Source organism: Mesoplodon mirus (genome assembly GCF_964341445.2).
Source record: "Mesoplodon mirus genome assembly, chromosome: 1".
Classification (NCBI taxonomy): domain Eukaryota; kingdom Metazoa; phylum Chordata; class Mammalia; order Artiodactyla; family Ziphiidae; genus Mesoplodon; species Mesoplodon mirus.
Window position 1 is genome coordinate 22,013,502 of NC_138976.1, and position 19,066 is coordinate 22,032,567.

The following is a 19,066-nucleotide window of genomic DNA, read 5'->3' on the forward strand; positions in this document are numbered from 1 at the left end:
TTGTATGCCCTTGAGTTTGGTGAAATTGGTTTAATTATATCATTAGGCCCAACTGCCTCTTGAGACTTGGGATTTTCTGCCAGAACATTCAGTTGTGCACTTTGAGGACTGTTTACAAGAGTTGGTGAAGGGCTTCCCTGGTGGCGCAGTGGTTGGGAGTCTGCCTGCCGGTGCAGGGGACACGGGTTCGAGCCCTGGTCTGGGAGGATCCCACATGCCGCAGAGTAACTAGGCCCGTGAGCCACAACTGCTGAGCCTGCGCGTCTGGAGCTTGTGCTCCACAACAAGAGAGGCCGCGACAGTGAGAGGCCCGCGCACCGCGATGAAGAGTGGTCCCCGCTTGCCACAACTAGAGAAAGCCCTCGCACAGAAGTGAAGACCCAACACAGCAAAAATAAATAAATTAATTAAAAAAAAAAAAAGAAAGCTGTTGTATGTAGAAAACTTAAAAAAAAAAAAAGAAATATTTAAAAAAAAAAAAAAAAAAAAGAGTTGGTGAAGTCGAACAGTGAAGTGTTTCATTAGAGGGGGAATCAATTCCGCTCCAAAGTCGTCTTTTTGCTCTTACACTAGGAACATTATTAGAGAATCAGAGGGTACTCAGAGACATTTAGTTAGAGCACAGTATATGGTGAAGACAAACTTTGCATAGATTGTCTCCTTGGACAGAGATGAAGGTGAAGTTTATAAAAACAAAATCTGCAGGTGATCTTTGTTTTTGGGTAAGTTCATTGGCTCCAAGGAAGGCAGTTTGTGCTTGAAAAGGGCTGACAGAGTTATGAGGAAAGGCAATTCTTAGTTGTATGTGGGTTTTTCTGAGAAGCCTTATGATTTCAGCTATAGTACGTTCGTCGTGTGTCCCTCTCTGTATCATAGCAGCCAGTGTCCTTCCATTGGTACCTGCATGATTTTTCTCATTGGAATTTCTTTGGGGAATTAATAATATGGGAATTTCATGATGGTGCTTTTGGACCCAAATTGAAACATAAACATATACATGTATGTCATGGCTGTTGATCCCTAGCTTACAGAAGGGGGCATGAAGCGAGCATACTGCCTTTGTTATAGGACTATGTGGATCATCTGGCTGTGTGTTTGATGTAGTACAACACATGATGAGATCTTAGGCAGCCTGGATAATAGGATAGGGAATTGTGATAACTATTATCAATACATTTCATCTTCTCTGAGAAACACAAAGTGAAGCTTTACTGTCATACTTGCTGGGAACATGTCCAAAAAGATGAAAGACTTTTTAATTATCTGGATCCAGTCAAAGAACCTGATTCCACATCCACACATATTGCTTATTATATTAGATGTACACGACAAACCAGTATCCATAATCCATATCACAATTATGCTGCCCAGGTCCATCTCTGATGAACCTGAATGAGAATTAAAGGTGAAGAATGTGTTGATCACTTGATGAAGAAATTCGTAATGCTACATTAGCTAAACTTCATGTGTATTGCCCATAGTTCAGAGTCTTATGATAGCTATTTTATCATGGGCTAGCATTGTCCTGGCAATTGTGCGACCGGCTGGGAAACAGATACATACGGAGATAAAATTTCTAAGAAACTATTTTGTCAACTCTTTTATTTTTTTCCCAATGTAGCTGAGCAAGTTTCTATAGACAAGGGGCTTTCTGGGAGTGAGTGGCAGCTCTTACATTAAAAACAATATAATGCAGAATTAGAATTATGGAGGATTTTGTGGTAGAAACTGTTTATTGTTCCACAATATCTGGTCATCTCTTCTTTCAGAATCAAAGAATCCCCAATTTTTAACTAGGTCACATGTTTGCACAGAATTAAGGCTGTATTTCTTAGCATCTCCTGCAATTAACTACAGCCACGTGACTAAGGCGAATGGATTACAAATAGAATTGTAACATGACAGCTTCTAGAAACCTATCTTATAGGACAGCTGGCATATGCCCTTTGTGCCCTGTATTATTCAAGATTCTCCAGAGAAACAGAACCAATGGGAGATATTTATTTGTTTATTATGAGGAATTGGCTCACACAATTATGGAGCCTGGGAAGTCCCACAATCTGCTGTTTGCAGATCCTGGAGACTCAGTCTGAGTCCAAAGCCCTGAGAACCAGGGGAGCTGATGGTGTAAATTGCAGTCTGAAGCAGGATGAGATGGGATATCCCACTGAATTCCTCCTTCCTCCACCTTCTGTTCTATTTAGGCCCTCAACATATTGAATGATGCCCACCCTCACTGGGAAGGGCAGTAAACTTTATCAAGTTCGCAAATTCAAGTGCCAATCTCATTGGGAAACACTCTCACAGACACATCTAGAAACAATGTTTAATCTGAGCATTCCATGGTCAGTCAAGTTGACACATAAAATTAACCAGCACCCTCCCCTTCTTCTTTGTCATTCTTTCCATCCTACCACTTGTAATGTGGCATGAGAGCTGGAGCTCTAGCTGCCTTCTTGGACTATGAGGATAAGGACTACACCATTGTAATAAGAAAGCAGTAAACTAGAAGGAGGTGGAGTCTTTGAGGAACAGAGATTCCACAATATCCCTGGATTACCTACCCTGCAGATGTTTATACAAGACAGAGAAATGAGCTGCTATCTTGTGTAAGCATTACTAATGTGAGGCTCTGCTATATTTGATTAAACCTAATCTTCACTGATACAAAGCCTTATCTTTATGTTTACTTGATTCTTCATGGGCCTTAGTCAATGCGTCTCTAGCCATTTCCTGTCAGTGTTAAGAGGCCAAACCTTGGTCCTTAGGATAACAAACTCAACATGTTACGAATAAGAACAGGTCCAATGAATCTCAAGGACTTAAATTTTCCAGCTGCTTCAGTTGGTTCTGAAGATAATAGCCACGAGCTCTATGAGGCAATGTGACTACATTTTTACTCTTCAGAGAGCATTGCTAATGCAAAAAGTATACCTATCCTTTGCTTAAGGATGTCTATTCATTCATGAAAACCTTTCTACTAAGGGAAAAAAGTCAGTAGATGGAAAAAATTTTCTAATGATTTTAATATGAAAAATTAGGATACTAATCCAAGATACCCTAAACAGTATTCACAGAAGAATATATTAATTGAACAATGAAAACAAGTTTATGTAATAAACAGCAGTTAGAAAGTAAATAAATAGAATTTATATGTAAAATGTAATATAATGAAGTTTACAGTACTTCCCAAGGGAGGAAGAAGGACTTGATAGTGTGTGGGGCTGGGGGAGAAGGGATTCCTTGGAAAGTGGAGTCTTCTTTCTGCCCTATTTTCTTCAACAATATTTCAGCATTTTGCGGGTTCGTGGTAATCTTGCATTCAAACTGCACTATAAATAAAATCATATCACAAAATACTTCTAGGGCAAAATAAAAATAAATACACAAATGCTTCAAAACATGTAAAAGATAGTGCATGTGCACAGCCCACTGAAGAGTCGCAGGAGGTACTGCCTCTTCATTCGTCTCGCTTGGCAATACATTTGGGTTCATCCCTATGTGGCAAACAGCTCCTGTTTGTTCCATATGATATTCTCCAGCTAGAAACTGCTGTGCTGAGTAATAAGTTGGTGAGTGTGTCTTTGCCTGAAACCGAAAGTCAAAATATTCTTGTAGTATATGTCATTGGGTGAAAACATTGTTATTCTGAAAAAAAAATTTTTTTTTAATTAAAGGAGTCACTGTCTGAAAAGTGGAATAACCTTCAAAACCATAATGGCAGCAAGTCATTACTGATTGGTCATTATGTGGGGTATGTGTATGGCTGGAGAGGAGGGGTCAGGAAGAGGCAGCAACTCGAATCTCTTTACAGGGGTCTTACACTTGGTAACAGTGAGCTAAGTCTTTATGAGGTGTGGTAAGAATGCCAAACTGCAGGCAAAACTGCCACATCTAGCCTTTTTGCCAGGACCCTGGGCCTAAAATCGCTCCTGTGTTTTCTTTCAGCCAGACTTGAGGGATGCAGGGTGTGTGTTCCCCCGTCTGGGAGAAAGAACGGGATAGTTCACCTGTACCTGTTTGCTCGCCTCCCCATTTTCCTGAAATCTCTTGAACGCCGGCTGGGTCTGTGCTCGCTCTTTTCCGGCTCTGAGCCCCACCGTAAACCTCGGTAAGTGCTGCTGGAGCCAAAAGGCATGGGCTGTGGAGTCAGACGAAGTTGGATTCAAATCCTGGCATTTCCTTCTCTGAACACTTTTAAGTCTTTCTTATTCACCTCCTCCCTCTTTCCCCCCTAGACCTTCCTCTGACCTTGCATTCTCCTCAAGTTGCATCGTATCAAGTTTTTTCTTCTCTAACTTCACTGTTACACGTGTTCAATCTGCCATCTTATCAGAAAGACTTTTTGTGCTGGACTCGACTCTCCTGGAGTGCTCTTGGCATGTTTTTGTTCCTCTGGCGGTTCACTTGCATCAGGAGACTTGTTTCTCTAGGTTCTGTTTACTCCTCTGTCTGGCTGCTGGGTGCTCTGCTGCTGGCGCTCTTTAGGCAGCTGCATCCTGGGAGTGGGCCAGGCACTGTAGTCTGCCCGTGTGCGTTAGGGTGTGAGACACTGGCCGCTTGTGAGTCCTTTAATAGGCCCCAAGCTGCCAAGGCAAGTAAAACTTGCATAATTCTCTACTCTGGGCCAGAGAGACAGACCCCTGGGCTCTTCCAGCGACCCTGACATGGAAGCAACAGCCCTGCCCCTCTGTGGTCCAGAAATTGCCCAAGCAGACTCTCTTAGATACCACAGCGTTTCCTCTCTTTCTTGCCCCAACACGTGATGCTTGTCTCCAGGATCTCCTCGTACAGAGGAGTAAAATTCCTTCACCACTTCCATCTTTTAGGACTCTCACATAGCCTCGGCATTGCCCACGGCTCTGAGTCTCAGCAGCTGCCTGTTCTAGGAAAGTAGAGTCGCTGGATTGGGGTTGGGTTGTGATGCATCATGGATTCTACAGAACAAACTGCTGTCTTCTCAGAATCCTCAGAGGATTCTCTAGTAGAATCTTTTAAGATTTTATTTTTTTTTTATTTTAATCTTTGATTCCTCTGGAATTTATCTTGGTGTTTGGGGAGGGGTCTTATGGAACTGAGACCCAGAATAATGAGCCCGGTTCCGAGACTGTGGAAAGAAGCAGGACATTGGAACCAACTGATGTAAGAAGCAACTGCTGCTGCTCAAAGGCATTATGGGGCCACAAGGCCGGGAATAGGGAGCAAACCAGAAGGAGCAAGTCCCTTTTTCCTCCTCCAGCCTTCCACTCTCCCTCTAGCGCCCCCTATGGGCAGCACCTATAGGGAGCCAGCTGGCAAAGCAGAAATGTGGTTTGGAATCCCAGCCCAGCAACATAAAACTGAACAGTATAGAAGGATAGCTTTGGAGCTGAGAGACAATAGCTTAATAATTAGCACATTGACTTTATCACATATTAAATGACCGTATATATTTGGGTCTATTTCTAGACTCTAGTCTGTTCCAGTGATCTATTTATTTCTCCACTAGTACCAAACTTAAAAGAAAAATTACTGTACTTTTACATACATTTTGATATCTAGTAGGACTAATTTCCCCTTGTTGGTCTTTTTCCAAATACTTCTGGCTGTTCTGACATGTTTTTCTATATGTATTATATATAATGTATAATTTATTTCTGTGTGAATTAGAGTTAGCTTGTTAGTGACTGGGATTGCATTGAATTTCTGTATTAATTTCGGGAACTTGAGAAGTTTACACTAGCAAGATTTCTTATCTGAGTTATATTTTTCAATTCAATATTCCTTTGAATTCTTTCAATAGAGTATTTTGCTTTTATTCATGTAAGTATTGTGGATTCTTAACTTTATTCTTAGGTATTTCCCTCCTCCAATTCATTGCTAATATAGATGAATTCTTTTTCCCCCATAATATTTCCTCCTGGATACTGTTTGTATGAAAAACTTGATTTTTGCTTGTTAATTTCATAACCAACTTCTTCCTTGAATTCTCCTATTTTTAAAAATAATTTATTTATTTACATTTAAAAATTGTTTGGCTGCATTGGGTCTTCGTTGCTGTGCACGGGTTTTCTCTAGTTGCGACGAGCGGGGGCTACTCTTCGTTGCGGTGCGTGGACTTCTCATTACGGTGGCTTCTGTTGTGGCAGAGCACAGGCTTAAGGTGCACAGGCTTCAGTAGTCGTGGCTCGTGGGCTGTAGAGCACAGGCTCAGCAGTTGTGGTGCACCGGCTTAGTTGCTCTGCGGCATGTGGGATCTTCCCGAACCAGGGCTCAAACCCGTGTCCCCTGCGTTGGCAGGCAGATTCTCAGCCACTGCGCCACCAGGGAAGTCCCAAATTCTCCTATTTTAGAAAAATTGCTTTTCAATCGATTTTCCTGTTTCATCGAGGTATAAAATTATTAGTATATAAGTTATCAATAATAATAAAATTATTCCCCACTTTCTTCTATTTTCACTCTATATTTCTTTCTGTTCTCTAATTCAATGGTTGGTATTTCCAGAACAGTGTTAAATTGTAATGGGTTTGATCTACTGATTCATCATTAAGCATGTTGCAGACTTTTAAAATTAGAGACATTTTAATTTTGTTAACACACCTGTTCCTATTTTATTGGAAGTTTTATAAAACTCAGAATTAGATTTGTTAAACTTTAAAAAATAACTTTGGGGGAACTATTGAAATGGTTATTTTTTCCTCCTTTGACCTGTGAATGTGATGAATTATCCCAGTAGGTATCCTTAAATTTTTCCACCTTTACATTTTAAAAGTAAATCCACTTGGACATTGGTTTATCTACTTGGACATTATTTTAATGTATTGCTCAATTCTATTATATATGTATAATACCTATAATATATGTATATACACAGACATACATTTGTGAGATGGGTCTCTGGTTTTCTCAGTTGTACTTTCTTTGTCATGTTTTTCATGTTTCAATATCATTGTTATGCTGGCTTGGTTAAAGGAATCTGGAAGATATCTTTCTCACTGTATGCTCTGAAATAATTTAAACAGTATTAAAACTTTTATTTAATAGCATTCACCTGTGAAACTCCCTGGGCCTAGAACATCTTCAGGTGGTCAATCTTTGAAAATTTCTCAATTTCTTTTTAGATAGTTGGTGTTTTAAGATTGTCTAAATCTTAAATGGTTAATTAGGTAATTTATTTTTTCTTAAAATATAATTTTTCCCCAGATTCTCACATTTATTTCTGAGAGTAGAGCGAAAATATGCTTTTACAGTGTTTAATTTTCTTGGCTACAGTGGCATGCATCATAATTGAGTTAGGTGGTCCATCCGGATTGGGGGACCCCTGGTGGGTGGAGATGAAGGGCAGGCTGAGCAGGTGGAACCCGCCTCCCTCCACTGTCTCCCACCTCCATTCTGCCCCCAGCCCTGCCCTGCTTCCGCCAAAGCAGATCCACTTTATATTTGAAGTTTCAGCTTAAAGATTTCATTGGGGATTTGGTCACTAAAATAAAAGCCTGAAAAAGCACAGATCCAGAACTGTAAAGTTGAAATAATACATTTGTTTGAATAAGTATAATAATATGATAGTATTCCTGTCCCCCCAAAGAATTTATCCATTCTAGTCATTTTCATTTGGGGGATTTTAGGAATGAGTTCCTATATTGTATGATGTCATATCAATACTTTTTCAGAAAGACTGATGACCTAAGTCAGTGAAAAATTTCCTCAGTTTGGTTGTCTCTTCTTGTTCCTGTTAATGCATCTTGTTCTTTTTGAAAGCGTCGGCTAGAAGAAAGGTGACTGACATTGAAAGGCAAGAAATGTGAAGTTGGAGTAGGGTTAGACATTGTTCCTAGAGAAAACAATTTATGTGATTTCTAATTTAATAATTACATCAGGATCATGTAGTTTGTAATATAAAAAGACACAGCTACCATTAGAGGAAAAGAAAGTAGAGGACAGCCTACTAAGAAGGTAGACTTGTTCTCGGTGTTTCTCAACGTCAGTCTGATCTCAGTTACCCTGGGGAAATAGAATTAGCTTAGCAGTGTTATTATTCCCAAGGTATTTTCAGAAATACCACATGCTTTCTATTGCCGGAATAAATGAGTTGATGCTGTAGACACAGTTTGGTACCTCCAGTTGGGTAATGTTGGGTGATTTTGGCACAGGAGGAAGGGCTGGGGCTGTTTGGGCTGGAGGGGAATAGCCTCGGAAAGAACTATCTTCATATGTCAGAGGGAAAGAGATTAGGTGCATTTCATGTGGAGACACAAAGCTGAATTAGGACGGGAAGGTAGAGGCTACAGGAGGATATATTTTCATATAATTCAAGGAAGAATTTGCTAGTAGGGCTGAATGAAACAGCTAGAATCTGGAAGGATTAAATTCTTCATCACTGGAGATGTCCAAGCAGATGCTGGATGACTGGCGTCAGGGATATTGGAGAGGAACTCCATGCATCATGTAGCTCTGGTTGAACAAGAAGACCTCTGAAGCCTCATCTACGGATGATGTTGCACGGCTCCACAAGTGTCTGAAGTTTGCCTAAATTGCCACTAGATGTCACTCTTGTATGTTTGCAATAGCAAGATTTTTTTTTTTAATAGGTTTATTTTTTATTTATTTATTTTTGGCTGCATTGGGTCTTCATTGCTGCTCTTCATTGCTGCATTGGGTCTTCAAAGCTGCAGGCTTTCTCTAGTTGCGGCAAGCTGGGGTTACTCTTTGTTGCAGTGTGCGGGCTTCTCATTGCAGTGGCTTCTCTTGTTGCAAGCGTAGGCTCTAGGCGCACTGGCTTCAGTAGTTGTGGCATGTGGGCTCAGTAGTTGTGGTGCACAGGCTTAGTTGCTCCATGGCATGTGGGATCTTCCTGGACCAGGGCTTGAACCCGTGTCCCCTGCATTGGCAGACAGATTCTTAACCACTGCACTACCAGGGAAGTCCTTTTTTTTTTTTTTTTTTTTTTTTTGCTGGTGCAAAGTAGAAATCAGGAACATGACTGATTAACATAAGACAGTGAAATTTTATTAACAAAATGTGCATCCCTGTCTTATACAATTCATTTTTAATAAATATAAGAAAACTTAAATATCACTTGAAGCAAAAATTTCCAAGATCTACTATATTCTCAAAATTGGATTCCTTTTCTAAATTCTCTTTTAGTTTTCCAGTATTCTCAGAATTTAATATAACTTGCCATAAAACCGCTTCTGTTCATCCACTGCCATCTCAAATGTCTCATCCATCTTTTGTATCTATTGTTCTAGATAGGAACTATATCTTGCTCTCTTCCACATGGCGCATTAGCACTGTGCAGCACTCATAATAATACTTCTAGCAACATCTTACATTTCTATGTTGCTTACTATTTACAGAGGACTTATGTATAGTGTCTTATCTAATCCACATAAAATAAAGTGGTTAGGTTTTTAAAATATGAAGAAATAAGCTGAGAGATGTTAAGCAACCTGCCCAAGGTCGTAAGTAAGAAAATGCTTCCCAGTTTTATTGTGCTAAACTATGGAGGCTCAGGAAATGCTACAGACTTTATGTCTCTTGGACATTTGCAGTGTACATTAGTATATTAAAGGCTCTGAGAATTCCTGGCAACTTTAACCCCCCACCCCAAAGTCTTCAAACATATTTAGCCACTATCTATTTCTTTCTTTATCTATCTACCTGTCATCTGTTTTTTTTTTTTTTTTTTTTTTTTTTTTTACAGAATGTGAGTTATTATGTAACAGAATACTAACTTTTCTATTGGGAATTGCTGTAAGTGATGAATATCAAATTCAAACCCTATACTCCTTCTTCAATTTAATTTGATTGACTAGCAGTGTTTCAAAATGTGCAGTGCATCAAGAAAAATATAGCCTCAATTTTCTCATAGATAAAAAAGAAATTTATTTAATCAAAATAGGTTATTCTCACCCAGAGTCTTTCAGTGTGGCAAATTTTGTCTCTTCTGAGCATTTCAGGCAAACTCAATCTAATATACAGAAGTCCAAGGTGAAAATGTCCCCTTCCTCCTTGTTCCTCTGACTCTCCCTGTGATTCCAAAGGGGTGGCAAAGCTGCTGTGAGAGCCATCTTACCTCTCTGAACTAACTCTGCAGTTTAGGCACAACACGGGCCATTAGGCTTGCTCTAATGGTCCCTGTCTCCTTGGTTTTAACGTGTTTTCAGAATGTCTTCATCATTCAATTAGAGGATTTATTGTCTGGCATCTGTTGAATGTCAGACATGCGGCCAAAACTCAGGAAATACACTCTGAAAAGTTAAACATTCCCTGAAAATGGACTTAAGGGCAAGAGATCATTCCAGTTAAGTTGACTTGGCTTTAGAATGGCAGCTGTAATGACTGAAGTCCTTTCTTCCATGGGGGTGAGAACCACAGAAGACTCCTCCTACAACACTGACTGAAGGATTTCTGACTCACCAGTTTCCTCACAGCGGCCTTCACATCCTTGTTCCTCAGGCTGTAGATGATGGGGTTGAGCATGGGGGTCACCACCCCATAGAAGAGGGGGATGAGCTTGTCTGAAAGATCCTCTTTGTCTACCCCCAGGGGGTCCTTAGACTTGGGCTTCCCATACATGAAAAATAAGGTCCCATAGAATATTATCACCACAGTGAGGTGGGCAGAGCAGGTGGAGAAGGCCTTTTTCCTCCCTTCAGCTGAGGGGATCCTCAGGATGGTAGCAATGATGAAGACATAAGAGGCAGAGATGAACAGAACTGGGACCCCCCAGGAAGATCACATTGGTCACCCCCATGCTGATCACATTGATGGAGATGTCGGCACAGGCCAACTTCAGGACAGCCAAGATCTCACAGGTGAAGTGGTTGATGATGTTGTCCCCACAGAGGGGCAGCTGAATTGCCAAGGATGTGTGTACCAGAGAAGCAACACCACCAATAGCCCAGGAGCTGGCAGCCATGGGCACATAGGCAGCCTTGCTCATGACCACAGGGTATCTAAGGGGGTTGCAAATGGTCACATAGCAGTCAAACGCCATCATGCTCAGGAGCACATACTCTGTCCCTGCCATGGCAAAGGAGAGGAACATCTGCACGGCACAGGTAGAGAAAGAGGTGGTTTCCTGGGGGGCCAGGAAGCCATCCAGGGCCAGAGAGACTGAGGAGGTTGTGTAGCAGATGTCCAGGAAGGAGAGGTTCCTCAGGAAGAAGTACATGGGCTTGTGTAGGTGGGAGTCAAGGTTGGTCACCAGGATGAGGACCCCGTTGCCCAGCAGGGTCACCAGGTACATGAGCAGGATGAGCACAAAGAACGTTTTCTCCAGCCTTGAGTGGGCTGAGAGGCCCAGGAGAATGAACCCCACCAGGGGGGAGGTCTGATTAGCTTTTTCCATGTGATATCCCCTCTGTCATCAGCAAATTACAAAAGTAGCACATCAGGCTTTCTGGAAAAGAGTCCCAGGCATCGTATGCGGTCACTCCTGCTGCGTAATAGGAGAGCATATGTGTGTTAGAGAAAAACAACTGAAAGAGACAGCAGGGTGTCTTCAGCTCTTACATGAGAGAAGGTCAGAGTTGGAGCAGAGCTTACAACGGGCCAGCATTGGGCGAGGGCCTCAAGGAGTCTAGGTGTGTGAGGGGTGTTTCCGAAGTTGCTACATCCTCTCATTGTCCATAAAAGCAACTGAGATCTTGAGAGGGAAGTGACCTGTCCGAGTCTTCTAAGTCTTCTAAGTTGGTGACAGAGACAGGACTTGACCCCAGCGGACCTGATCCCTAGTCAAGGAGAGATTTTCTTCCGCATTATGACTAGCGGCTGGAAAATCCTTTGAATGATTTCTCTTTAATGTAAATGTATAGACATTTCATTTAATCTGAGTTTTCTTAGATTCTCAGGGAGGAAAATCCCCAAGCTGATCCAATTCTTAGAACCAGTAAATTTTAAAGCCTCTTTAAATTTTGACTACAAAACTTGTATAAAATGTCAATCCACTTCCAGACAGAGACAAGCCCAGGTAAAGACTCAACCATATGGAGGATGACTTCTCCAGTCTGCCTACCATAAATGACACAAACTTGACGTTGTCAGCATTGGAATCTGCCTATTTTAATACAGATTGATAGCAATATATGGAGAGCTTCCTATATGGGGAGGAACTTTATGAAGTCAACACAAGGATTGATTGGAGTGATTGAACACACACTATGGGCTGACAACTGTGCAGCTTACTAACCAGTTAACTCAGTGATCAATAGCCATATGAACTACACATACCAGATAGTAGGCTGTACAGCATTAACTTCTAACCTCATCTCCTTGGAATATTGGTGAACTTCTTAGCCAGAGGTAACTAAGAAATGTTTTTCCTTTGTCCTTTTATGCTATATTTTATTCTTGTGTAATATTCTGGCTCTCTGACCCCATCCTTGGGTTCCGTACAAGCAACTAGCTTACAGGGAGACCTATATGCCTTTGTGTAGAGGATTTCTAGTCTCTTAGTTGCAATTGCTCAGACGCTAAATTCAGAATCCTCATTGATAATATTTCTCTAGCTCCTTTTTTTTTTTTTTAAAGAAGATGTTGGGGGTAGGAGTTTATTAATTAATTAATTAATTTTTGCTATGTTGCGTCTTCATTTCTGTGCGAGGGCTGTCTCTAGTTGTGGCAAGCGGGGGCCACTCTTCATCGCAGTGTGCGGACCTCTCACTATTGTGGCCTGTCTTGTTGCAGAGCACAGGCTCCAGACGCGCAGGCTCAGTAGTTGTGGCACACGGGCCTAGTTGCTCCGCGGCATGTGGGATCCTCCCAGACCAGGGCTGGAACCCATGTCCCCTGCATTAGCAGGCAGATTCTCAACCACTGCGCCACCAGGGAAGCCCTCTAGCTCCTTCTTAATTACAATGGGTGTGTGTGTAGGAGTGGGGGCGTGGTGGAAGATGAGTGGTAAGTATTAAGGAACATCTACTCTGTGCTACATTCTTTGAAACACCCCAAGAAGATACTGTCATTCAAGGTCTATAGATGAAGTAACCAAAGCTCAGAGGAGTGGAAGATTTTCTCTCTGGGGTTGAATGACAGATTGGGATTGAATGATTTTCTCTCTGGGGTTGGATTGCAGGCTCCAATTCTGAGTTCTTTCCACCAAATAGTTGCCTTGATGTCTTGGTGCACAGATTTTTGAAAGCTCCTGTCTCTCCATTACCAGCTTTATATATTCTCTGATCCATCTCTTTGTTCAGCATACCTTTGCTTCACTCATGGTGGAAGAGTTTATGTCAGATGTGTTGTCAGGCGGTTCAGCTCCTGCCCTGAATTGAATCCAGTGTTTCTCAACCTCAGCACTATTGACATTTGGGACTGGATAATTCTTTGTTGTGAGGGGCTGTCCTGTGCATTGTAGGATGTTTAGCAGTAGCATCTCTGGCCTCCACCCACCAGTTGCTAGTAGCACCTACTCCCTGAGTTGTAACAGCTAAAAATGTCTCCAGACATTGCTAAATGTTTCTGGGAGGAGAGGGGTGTGCAGAGTTGCACCCAGCAGAGAGCCATTGACCTAATCCAGGAGACCTCCCTCATTATGCAGTCCCGGGTTTCATTGTATTTCCTGTGCAAGCCTATTACCCTCCCCCCAGTCCCTCAGCACATGAGGATGTTTCTGTTTGCTCGAGGCAGGTCCAGTCTGTGTGCCCCGCCATGAACTTCTGCCCCAACTTACCTCACATTCCTCCCAGTGTCTCTCCCAGCTCTTCCAGGAAATGAAAAGTAAACATTATGGTCAGTGTCACAAACAAAATTTGATAGTGACAAGGACATGCTGTGCTGGCAGAAGCCAAGGAAAGTGGCTTCTGTTAGAGAAGCCGTCGTGTCCACTCCCAGCAGACAAATCTGTGCACACAGAAAGTCGTGCCCATGAACAATGCGGTGTGGGCGTGAGTGATACACAAGATTTGACCTAACTGAGAGCTGCATCCATGGAAATCTTAGTGCCTGTCACGTAGGAGACGCTGAATAAAAGTTGGTTGAACTGAACAGCTAGGAAGACCTTGCACACCAAGACCGGAGCTGTGGGACCTGCCCCTGCCCATGACATGGGTATTCTCTGTGGCTTGAGCAAGTCCCTTCTTCTCCTGAGGTCTCAGTTTCCCCATGTGCATCCTGAGAAGGCTGAATCAGGTGCTTCCCTGGGCATCCCAACTCTGTTGTGGACTATCCCGTGCTGGGAGCAGTCTTTGGTAAAGGTGGCTGCCCACTCCTTTGGGTGTGGTGTGTGTGCGTGTGTGCGTGTGCGTGTGCGTGTGTGTGTGTGTGTGTGTGTGTGTGTGTGTGTGTAGGGGAGATAAAGTAGGGCTGTGTCAGGCCTTGGAGGGGACTCAGGATGGAAGAAAACAAAGAGCTCTGGCTCATATAGCCCAGTGAGAGGAGGGAGAGGAGGCCAGCAGGGAGAGGAATGGAAGCTTTCACCTTTGTGGGGCTGTACGTGCAGGTGTGGCTCCTTGGCTTGTCCTGAGGACCTGGCCTGGCTAGTGGTCCCACCTCTACCTGTCTCTGGAGCCAGCAGGTAGCTGAGGAGTGGAGGCAGCTCAGTGTAGTCAAAAAGCCCCTTATATGTTCATACAGCCTTTCTGAGGAGCTGTTTGCCTAGAAAAAGTAAAAACCTGAAAAACCTGCATACCCATCACCTTAGCAATTCCATCTCTGGGAAATAATTCTACAGAATCAATGAGAGCAGAGGGCCAATGTCTCACAGTAAAGGCTTTTACGTAGCAATATTTGCAAGTGAAAATAGGAAACAAAATAACTGTCCACCAAGAAATGCCTAAGTAAATTATGCCACTTCATATAATGGAACATAAATTATGTATATTTAATATATAATTAAGGTTATATTTGTGATTTTTTACACCAGAATATTATTCCACTATAATGGTAAATGAAAAGGGAGAATACAAAATTTTACACACTGTTATGATCTCAATTAGGTAAATGATATGTGTGGATTAAAGTTACTGGAAGGAAATTATAGCAGAATCAGTAGGGGAGGGATTCCTCTTTGTACCTCTTCAGTATTACCCCATTTTCTATTAATACAATGGGCACAAGTTACTTGGTATTCAGGGGGAAAATATCTAAGTAATTATGAAAGGAAAGTGAGGAAAACAGAAAGAATTAGCCATAGACTGGAAACCAGATGGACCAGGCTCAGGTCTGCTGACCCTCTGACCCTGAGGAAGACCATTCTTCTGAGAAATCTCTGCAGGAGGGGGATGACGGGAATCCCATCGGCCTCCCTCCCTGGGTTCCTGTGAGGAGGGAGCAGCAAGGGCAGGGCAGGGGCTTGGAAAGTGGTGAGCCCTGGAGAGCATGATGGACGGCCTGGCACTTTCTCTCAGCTGCTCCTCCCTGCTCCAGCATCAGCTGCGGGAAGGTTTCTCAGAGCAGAGGCAGGGGAGGGGAAAGTACATCTTTGGGAAATGCTCTGCAGAAGGCATGGCCAACCACCTCTGTCCCCGTCACAGCCCAGCTCTCCCCACCTGTGTCCTGCTTGTGGCCGCCTCTCTGAGTCTCCTGATCCCAGACACAATTCTCAACTCCTCACTGCACCCCAGGACCAGACCCTAGATGCCAGGGAAAGACCCAGACACTCCCCTGCCTGACTTCCTTTACCTCTGAGACCCTCTTTCTTCTTTTTCCCCCTGAATCCTTGTGGGAACTTTAGGCTCTGGTGGGTGTTTCTCTCATGTCCCTCCCAGCTGTGTTGGCTGAGCCCTGGGTATTTCAGTTACAGACTCTTCCTGTACAGGACCTGTCATCCTTGTCTGAGGCTGAGGAATCCCAAGGGTCCATTTTCCCCAGCAGTGAAGGGAGTCCTGAAGCTGCAGCCATGGACTCCTACAGGGACCCTGCTAGTCCCAGAAGCAATTTAAACTTCGGAATGTTGAGTGTGAACAGGGTGCTGGGGCTCAGCATACTTGGGGGCTCCACATCCCCGCCGTCCGTTGCAGTTAGAGGCAGTGACCGGGACATGGCCAACTGGAGATGGAGAGGCGGGCACAGCAGATGCCAGCTTCCTCCTGAGCCTTCCCCAGGGTCTCAGAGAAGCCAGTGCTCGCTTTAGGGGCCAAGCACACCTTGTCCCCAAGGTGAAGGCCTAGACACCCAGAATGGGGAGGCAGACAGATATCTAACAGCAGCAGCTGCTGCAGAATTAACTACATTCATTGAGCTCCCCCATGTGCCCGTCACTGTGACAAACACTTTACACACATTATGTAAGTTCAGTAAAATCCAGCAATGCATGTATGTTAAGTATCTACTTCCAGTCTTCCCTGGGAGGTTGTATTTATTATCGCCCTATTTTTTTATTTGAGGGAACAGACTTTAAAAAGTTAAGCGATTTACCAAAGACCACATCTTGTGAACAGTAGAGATGGGATTTCAATCTCAATACATCTAATTCTCTTTATCTTTATTGATATCACCACCACCACCACCATCATCATCATCATCATCATCATCATCATGATTATCATCACTGTTATTTAGTAAGTATTACTTGTACTTGGAACAAAATTTATAAGGTATAGAAGGTATAATAAAATTAAGCCTCTGTCTCCAGTCACCCAGTTCTTCTCCCTCGAGGCAAACAATATTAGCAATTTCTTATATGCTTTTTCTTCAGTGGTGTTCTATGCATATTGTTAAGTAAGAAAGACAAGATAGTAAGACATTGTGTATTTGTGCTAAATTTGTCTCCAAAATAAAGTTAGCACAAATACACACTATCTTACTGTCTTGCTTTTCCTCACTTAGCAATATACCTTGGAGATATATACCTTGAAGAAAACATATGTAGTACTGCTTCATCCTTTTAAATGTCTGTATATATTCCACTGTAAATATAGATAATCATTTAGTTAACCAGCCTGTATTGAAGGACATTTAGATTTTTCAGTCCTTTCCAGTCTTACGCTATTACAATCAGTGCTACAACAAACATCCTTGCCTATTTATAATTTAGCACATGTGGTAAAAATATATGTTTTATGTACATTTGTAATTTTTATAGATATTGCCAAATTTACAGGGTCTTATCAGTATATGAGAATGTCTGTTTTCCCATACTCTGTCAACATAATATGTTGGTCTTGAGACTTTTTGGTCTTTGCCAAACTGATAGTTGAGAAGTGACATCTCATTGCAGTATTTAAAACTTCTGGTATTTAAAATAATTTAAAATGTGAAATATAGCACATATATGTAAATGCATATGAAAGTATATAAAACACATATTTTAAATTTAAAGAATAATAAAGCAATTGCCACCTAATTTAAGGAGTAGAACATTGCCACATTGCCAGTACCTTGAAATCTACCTGGGTATTCCTTCCCACTCCCAGCCCTCTCTCTCTCTCCCCTCCCAGAGATAATCACACTCCTTACTTTTGTTATAATCATTTCCTTGCTTTTCTTGAATTTTATCACCTATGGATGCATCTTTAAACAATGTAGTTTAAGTTTTCCTCTTTCTGAACTCTAAAAATCAAATCACTTGTAGGTGTTCTTTTTGACTTGTTTCTTCATTCAATATTATGTTTGCGAGATTCATTCATATTTATAAGTGTAGCTAAATTCATTAGTTTGTATTGCTATAGTCCATTATATGACTGTAGCACAGCTTATTTACACGTTCTATTTTGATGGATAATTGGGTTGCCTCCCAACTGAATGCTGCTATAAATATTTTATACTTTTCTCCTGGTACACATATGTCTTCCCAATTGTCCTAGTTGTGTTTATTGCACATCCTTTCTCCACCAGTCTGCAGTACCATCTCTGTCATATATCAAGTCTCCCAACATAAATGGATCTACTTCTCGGATCTCTATTCTTTTCCATTGTTTCGTCTATTCCTGTGTCAATGCTACACTGCCCTAATAAATATTGCTTTATTGTATGTTTTGATTTCCTGTAGGGTAAACCCCTTTATTCCCCCCCTCCAGTACTTCTAATACCTCATGCCTGTTCTTGGTTTTTTGTTCTTTCATATAAATTATTGAACCAGCTTCTTAAATTCTGGGGATTAAAAATTTGGGATTACACTGAATATATAGAGATCAATTGTGGGAGAATTAACATCTCTATAATACTGAATTTTCCTACCCATGAATGAGAAGTATTTCTCTCTTTAATATCATTCAAAACATTTTATAATTTATAATTGTATGCATAAAAGTCTTGGAGCTGTTTTACTAGATTTACCCCTGTGTGGTGGTATTTATATCTTAATATATAAATATCTATATTTACATTTCTTGATATCTTTAAAAATATTTCATAATCCACTGCTGGAATATAGAAATGCAATTGGGTTTTTTTTAAACATTGATTTTGTCTAGGAATCTTGCTGAACTCTCTTTTAAATACTTATATCTCTAAATTATTTTAGATTTCCTATATAGTAGGTAATAATAATATCTGTGAATGATGACAGTTTGTTTTTCTTCCTTCAAAAATGTTAGACTTGGGGCTTCCCTGGTGGCGCAGTGGTTGAGAGTCTGCCTGCCAATGCAGGGGACACGGGTTCGTGCCCCGGTCTGGGAAGATCCCATGTGCCGCGGAGCGGCTGGGCCCGTGAGCCATGGCCGCTGAGCCTGCGCGTCTGGAGCCTGTGCTCTGCAACGGGAGAGGCCACAACAGTGAGAGGCCCACATACCACAAAAAAAAAAAAAAAAAAAAAAAAAAAGTTAGACTTGTAGTCTTTTTTTCTTGTCGTGCCTCACTAGCTGGGGCTTCCAGTTCAGTGCTGAAAGTTTTTATCATGAATGAGTGTTATTTTTTCAAAAGCTTCTTCCGTTTCACTTGATATAATCATGTGATTTTTTTTCCTATTTAGCCTGTCAATATGGTAGATGAATTGACTGATCTTTGAATATTGAACCAGCCTTGTATTCCTGGGAGGAGGGGATCCTCCTTACTGCTGGGTGGGGAGTGGGAATTTCAGCTCCCTACTAGGGCTCTGCTGATTCCCTTCTGCCTGGCAGAGGCAGGAGTGCCTAATACTACTTCCACGATCTCCACTGACACTGTGGGAAGGGGTGGCCTCATTAGCACAGGCACAAGTCCTGAC

At 41.9% G+C, this 19,066-nt stretch overlaps 2 protein-coding genes across 2 annotated transcripts in view; one reads left to right on the forward strand and one right to left on the reverse strand.

Annotated features, from left to right (window-relative positions):
• LOC309801737 (uncharacterized protein) overlaps positions 1-19,066 on the forward strand; it is a 99,816-nt gene that overhangs the window by 40,234 nt on the left and 40,516 nt on the right. The window contains 1 exon segment of the mRNA XM_082616629.1: positions 3,949-4,111. The gene's annotated coding sequence lies outside the window, so the exon portion shown is untranslated.
• Positions 10,300-11,332, reverse strand: OR2S2 (olfactory receptor family 2 subfamily S member 2; the record flags this gene model as incomplete). The annotated part of the gene is given in 2 exon segments (XM_082625626.1): positions 10,300-10,707; positions 10,709-11,332. Coding segments are annotated over 2 exon segments (1,032 nt in total).